This window comes from Rutidosis leptorrhynchoides, chromosome 5, assembly GCF_046630445.1.
Source record: "Rutidosis leptorrhynchoides isolate AG116_Rl617_1_P2 chromosome 5, CSIRO_AGI_Rlap_v1, whole genome shotgun sequence".
NCBI lineage: Eukaryota > Viridiplantae > Streptophyta > Magnoliopsida > Asterales > Asteraceae > Rutidosis > Rutidosis leptorrhynchoides.
In genome coordinates, this window is record NC_092337.1 from 113,785,059 (window position 1) to 113,792,133 (window position 7,075).

Sequence of the window (7,075 nt, forward strand, 5' to 3'; positions counted from 1 at the left end):
AATGAGATTTAACCTTACTAATTTTATTCATGTGCGAAATCTACGTATTAATATATATATATATATATATATATATATATATATATATATATATATATATATATATATATATATATATATATATATATATATATATATATATATATATATAGGGGCAGGATCAATGGGGAAGTAACCAATCGGGGGAAAGCAAATTTTTTTTTTCGTTTTTTGAAAAAACTTTGTTCACGAACATTATAGATTGGATGGAAATAAGAACATTTAGAAAAGACACTTCGTGATGAATGTTATTATTTTGACGGGAAAACGATAGACAAAAATAACATTCAAGATAATATTGTTCGTGAAGAATGTTAACGTTTTTTTTTCATGTTTTGTGAAGTAAAATTTAGCCCGATTTAGAGTTTAGGGTTTAGGGTTTGGTGTTTTGGGTTTATTCCATAAACCCAAAACACCAAACCCTAAGCCCTAAACTCTAAACCGTTCGTATTAAAAACTCAATCTAAATCCTAAATCTAAACCCTAAATCTAAACCCTAAACCCTAAATTTCTAAACCCTAATATCTAAACCCTATAAACCCTAATATCTAAACCCTAATGACTAAAACCTCAACATACGCTCAAAAAACACGATAATTGTTATATATTACTTCTTCGAGCGTTTTCCCGCCATAATAATAACATTCATCACGAAGTGTCTTTTCTAAATGTTCTTATTTTCATCCAATCTATAATGTTCGTGAACAAAGTTTTTTCAAAAAACGAAAAAAAAAATATTTGCTTCCCCCCGATTGGTTACTTCCATCTTGATCCTACCAATATATATATATATATATATATATATATATATATATATATATATATATATATATATATGACAACGTACATATTTGACAATTTATGTGAAAATATCTTCACATGTTTATGTCATCTTATTAAAGTGCTCTCAACCAAGACATGTTTCCTCCCGAAGACTAGCCGACACATCAGCACTTCCTCACCATAATTAATCCGGGGACTAAACACTAACAACCGTGACATACTCCCTCAAATAAATTGGGACCTACTTATATTATTTAATTAAAGAATGTTTAAGTTTTAATAATACTAGTACAATGAATAAATACATATACTCTGTCCTCAAACATTTTACAAAAGAGCTAACACGACGACTAATAGGAGGACTAACACGAAGACTAACAGGAGGATTAGCCTCTGCCAATGGCGTCCTCCTGAGCCGGGGTGTGGACGGGGAGCAAGACAAAATCGATGGCAGCCTTACTCTATAATACACCGTGTAAAAGTTTGTAGTTAATTTTCACAACACCTTTATCTATGTGTTTGTGAAGGTTAATTACACTGTCACAATAAATAAATAAACTTTATTTTTTCCTCTGAATATTTAGTAGGTAATTAGGGAGTATATCGTGAGTTGTAATCACTTGCATCCATAAATTTGCTTGAAAACAAAGGGACCAATGAGAACGCGACATGTGGCGCGAAAATCACATGTGATTGAAAAAAAAAAATTCGAAAATTTTCTTTTTTATTGAAATTTTTTTTTTCGAAATTTTTTTTTTCGAAATTTTTTTTTCGAAATTTTTTTTTTCGACTTTTTTTTTTTAAAATCATATGTGATTATCATTGTCAATCACATGTGATTGTAAACCTAATCACATGTGATTGTAAACCCAATCACATGTGATTATGCATGGCAAATCCAATCACATGTGATTGTACAATTCAATCACATGTGATTGTGCAGGTAAATCACATGTGATTGTAAAAAAAAAAAAAATTTCAAAAAAAATTTAAAAAAAAAATTTCGAAAAAAAAATTTAAAAGTTTTTTTTCGAAAAAAATTTTTGAATTTTTTTTTTCAATCACATGTGATTTTCGCGACACATGTCGCGCTCTCATTGGTCCCTTGAATCTCAACTTAATTTATGGACTCAAATGAATATTCCTCAGTATATCGTTTACAAGAATTTAAACTTATTTTTTTAAAATTTTAACTTTTAGTAATATTTGAAACAATTTTTTTAAGAGGTTACATAAAAATAATCACTTGTTTTTTCACTAAGTTTTAGCTTTTAGTATTGTTTGCTACAAAATTTTAAAAGATTATGCAAAAAAATAAGTCCTGAAAAATAATCTTCTTATAGTAAGTTTTTTAATACTCCGTAGTTACTTGTAATAACTTTTAAAAATAAGCTAAAAACTCAAAAGAGGTTAAATTACATTATTACTTTTTATATATAAATTTTTGTTTTGTTAGCCATTATAGCTATATTTAATTAAAAAAATATATGCTTTAAAAATTGTACATAAAATGTACAATTTAGTTATTTGAGATAATTTTTCATAATGTATAAGTAGATAATACATGTTCTAACTTCTTAAGCATAACTTTAAGAGTTATGTTTGAAGAACTCATAATTTTTTCCCCTTATATGTTATTTATATCTTTAAGTTCTAGCTAGTTTATTAAGCGATTATAAAAAGTAAGCTTTATTTTTTAGCTTAATATATAAGCTCTACTAGTTGCTAGTTTCCTATTCCAGCTGCTTTCAATGTGTCGATCTAGGTCCTCTTAATTCTTTATGTAATCCTTTTTTTTTTTCTTGTTCTAGTTACTTGCAAGAAGCTAATGCGATTTTTTTTGGCAATATACAATTAGTAAAAATGTAAAATATGTAATGTAATATACGTGTTTGTTCTATAAGATCATATGTTTATACAGTATCTTTAAAATCCCCACATTTCATATACAGTGTTTTACAATTCTATCATTCTCTCTCAAGGTATTATTTTCTGTTCACAACATACCGAGTTTAATCATTTACATAGAGAAGAATACGGCTCATTTCAATCAAGAACCCGACCCGCTTTTTATGCATGCTAAGCTAGCTACCTAGCAGAGACAATGGTGTTGACTATATGCAGGTAAGTGTTTCAATCATGTTTTTTAATCTTCTATTCTATATATATCATTTACATTTATTATCCTTAGAGTATTAACCATTGTTTTATAAGTCTTGATCATTTGTATTACTTCATGCATTAACTAATGCTACTAATTTTTTAGCACTTTGTACCACTACACATGTAATTTTACATGAGTAATTAACATCATACTGAAAAACTCGACTTTAGAATTCATTTTATATATATGTCCAAGTAATAAATCAGAGATTCTTGATTATCAGACACTTTTTTGGATATGGTTTAAAAGTTGTAGGCGGACAAAAGACACAAGCTTTACATTCTAATTATACTACGAAGAATTATGTCTACATCATTGATCTCATTTTTAACAACTTTAAAAAAAAGAAAAGAAAAAAAAGACAGAAAAGATTGATTTTGGAGTGTCATTACCTAATACCCAAATAAAGACTAAATATCACAAGGTATGGTTCTAATTAATGCATGTTGATGCCCAAAAAATACTAATAATTCTGCAACTACTGTTCATCCTGGCCCTAATACTGGTTTTGTTACTTACTTTAGACAACTGAAAAATACCTAATTTTGGCTTCTAACTACTTTAAAAAAACCAAGACAAATTGTCAGGAAACAATTAAGCAACTTAACAAATTTGGATAACTACTATACAATTGTCATGTTCATACTATACAGCAGTTTATCATCAGGAACAAATGCATTGTATAATATACAAGAAAGATGCATATAACTAAAATGTTATGACAACCGTAAGGCGTTAGCGTATTATGCGTGGTGACCTGACTTCCTGTAAGAGAGGTCAGCGGTTCGACTTCTATGTGCTGAAAAAATATTTCCATTGTGGTTACCCGCCCATTTCATGAGTCTCGGAGGTTTTCGGACATTTGCGTTTGAGTCTCACCCGAGAGAGTTTTAGCACACGTGATGCCCGTATGGATTCGTGGGAGTTTTCTTTCGAGGAGCGGTAGGACTGTAATCTTCGTACCAGTGAAATGATCGGGTGGGTGGGCTTTGAATTTGTGTTCGGACCCTCGTCAGTGACTCCTTATCGTCGTTAAAAAATGTGTGATGATGCATGTTTTAGGTTTTAGTTTATTCAGTTGAGTTTGATCTTTGACCTATTGTCCACTTAATAAGTTCTTGCTATTGCTCAAGAACTTCATTTTAAGTATATTTTTGACATTTTGAGAAGAAAAAGAAATATGAGCAGTTTAAGCAAACACCATTAGTACTTCTTTTCGTGACAACCGATTAAATCAAAAGTTCGATATGATGACTAAATCACCATCACACAAACTCAAACCAAGCAAAAGTTACAGCGAATAAGTGCGGTATCACAGGGAATATCAGTATCAGGTTACTTGATAACCAAATTGTTCACCCACACAAGTTGCAATAATTAACTACATATATACCTTGATATTAAATTAATGTGAAGTTTTTAAACTGACTGGCTAGCTTTGACCTAAAAAAAGTTCAGAAATTTATACCTTCAAACTAACAAACCTAAACACACCATACTAAATCCTGAATCCGAATGTACTAGGTTCAAAATTCCAGTTTTATACCTAGGATCCTAATTAAGAATATGGTAGTTAATAAATTATCTTCAGAGCACATGTAATAGCTAGAGATATCAATGACAAAAATAGATGAAATCTGTTATGACCATTCACTTTCAGTACAAATGAGTAAGAAATTAACAGCGTGCAACGATCATATTATCGGGTTTCAATATGTACAAGCAAGAAGTTTTCTACACAAGAGCATTATTGCAAATCAAATTAAACAAAATTATACTAATCAACATGTTTATATCTACATTGCTGCAACAAAAGCATCAAAATCAGTTTATAACTGTACTAATTAGTCCGATCAACTTCCCAAAGGAAACGGTAAGAAATTAACAATGTACGAATAAAATGTGAAACTTGCATGATGGATCGATTTCATGAACCATTACATAACACTCAAATACATTAAAAATTATAATCAAAGGATAAAAATTAACTTACAAAAACAAAAATTATGAACTTACATCCTTATATGCAGTTTCGCTTCAAATTCAATTGAATATTTTGCACAGATCACTAGATCTGGCTGCTGGTTGATCAACAACATGCATACAGTATGATTAAATCCTGCAATTCATAAAAATTTCATTAATAATTAATCAACTAAAAAAAGGATTAGTAGATAATGTGAGACTATGTTCGAGTAATGTGTACCTCTTTAAGATCTTTATCAATGAATACTTCAATTCCCTTAAATTTGGGAGCTTGAATCTTTTGAGTCAATAGCAACAAAGTTTTGTTGTGAATTGTAGAGCAAAGAGTAAGGCTTCGGAACCTTTTGTTCGAAAAACGACTCCCCAATTTTGGGTTGATAATTACTTTGTGATTGAGCTTGATTTGATTGAAGATAGCAGTAATTATGATCATTACCAAGCATATTCTTCACATCGTTTTCGAGCTTTTTAATTCGTAATTTTTCGATTGTTCTTTCTCTAGCTCTTGCTCTTGCCTCTGCCCTTAATTGGAATCTATTTGCAACATTCACATGAAATACAGGTTTCTGTTTTTGGGTTGTTTTCTTCTTCTTTTTATAACCAGCATTGATGTTAACACATTTACCTACAACCTTCTTTTTTTCCCCCTTAACATCAACAAAATCTCCTTTTTCCATAAAAACTTGTTCACATTGATTTGAAAGAGATGAAGATGATGTGTGCTTCATTTCTTGAACCAATTCTTTAATTGCAGTCTTTGATTTTGTAAAAAGCCAATCAAGGGTTTTACTTGCTTTATCAAACCCTAATAAATCTTGAAGACCAAATAGTTTTTTTGAAATATCAATTGATAATCTCACCCTCCTATCTCTAGGACCTTGAGCTGTAAGGATCTTACTATGCCGATCTTTCTTCGAACCCGCAAATCGCTTTCGAGATGGAGAAGATGAAATCATTGATTCTGAAAGACTATTCACATGATTATGATTATGATTATGATTATGATTATAATCATGATTATGGTTGTTATCAGAGTTTTGAACATGAGGTGCTACTGGAGCATGATCAAAAGAACAATCACCAGTAATAAATGAATGATTATTATTGAAGTATACACCATCTTTATCTTGATTAAAAAAGATGCTAGAAGAAGAAAGGAAACAATTAGTGGATGAAGGAAAATTGTTTGAAGAGCTAAACATAATTAGAAACTCAAAAAAGTTTGAAACTTTTTAGCTAAAAAATAATTTAATTTAAGTAAAACCTAAAGATCAAAACACCCTTTAAAATTATTAATCTGTATAACAAAATGCATCTTGTTTAAAGCTACAAAAAAAAAATCTTGATCATTTAAGGCAGTGAATCTTTACTGTTAACTAGGACAAATGCAGATATTTAGGGCATAATTAAGTGTAACTACTGGGCACTATATCTAAAAAAAGAAGGGTTATTTTATGGAAAAAAAATAGAGTGAGCCTGTACCTTCATATATGCAAGACTATAGATTATAGACCTACTTTTTCTTTTGAAAAGAAAATAAATATAAATAAAAATAAAGAGGAAACAAACAAAAACAGTAATAGTTTATTAAGGGGAAATCTAATCGGAAGCCATCAGTCTTTATTTTTTCGCCTATGGTCAAAGCCGTTGGTTTATTCGTATGAAGAAAATCGTCCATCTAGGGTTTATATGCATATAGCTTTTTATATAGAGAAACTGTACGTGCATGTATTACCCCGTATTATTTCATCTCACATACACTCTCCTCAGACAAAACACACAATTTAAAAAAAAAACTGATTACGTTTTTGTTAACTTTGCAGTCTTATTCTTTGCTTTTTATTCATCTTTTTATCTTATATTTATAAAGTAAGTACATAAAAGAACTTTATCACATTATTTTTTTCTATTTATGAAAATTGACAATTAATTTGAGACGTTTCAAAAAAAAATACTGGAATATAGAATTGAAACGGATGAAGTAGTTAATTTAAAATAACATGTATCAAAAGTGTCATTTGACTTAACATTTCAATTATAAAGTTAAAGGTTCAAATTTTGTAGTGAATATATTTAAATTATTATACCCCCTCTATCTCATTT

The 7,075-nt window shown here is 29.5% G+C and overlaps 1 protein-coding gene across 1 annotated transcript; it reads right to left on the reverse strand.

The window, feature by feature from the left end:
- Nucleotides 1–4,899: 4,899 nt before the first annotated feature.
- On the reverse strand, nucleotides 4,900–6,174 carry LOC139846984 (uncharacterized). Its single transcript, XM_071836576.1, has 2 exons — nucleotides 5,193–6,174; nucleotides 4,900–5,105 (listed from the first exon to the last, which is right to left on the reverse strand). The coding sequence occupies exon 1, from the start codon at nucleotides 6,172–6,174 to the stop codon at nucleotides 5,230–5,232; it is 945 nt and encodes a 314-aa protein (XP_071692677.1). The 3' UTR covers nucleotides 4,900–5,105; nucleotides 5,193–5,229.
- Between the last annotated feature and the right edge of the window lie 901 nt (nucleotides 6,175–7,075).

Bases quoted from the DNA above. Each gene is read 5' to 3' on its own strand.
- LOC139846984 (XM_071836576.1), bottom strand. From the start codon at position 6,174: ATGTTTAGCTCTTCAAACAATTTTCCTTCATCCACTAATTGTTTCCTT.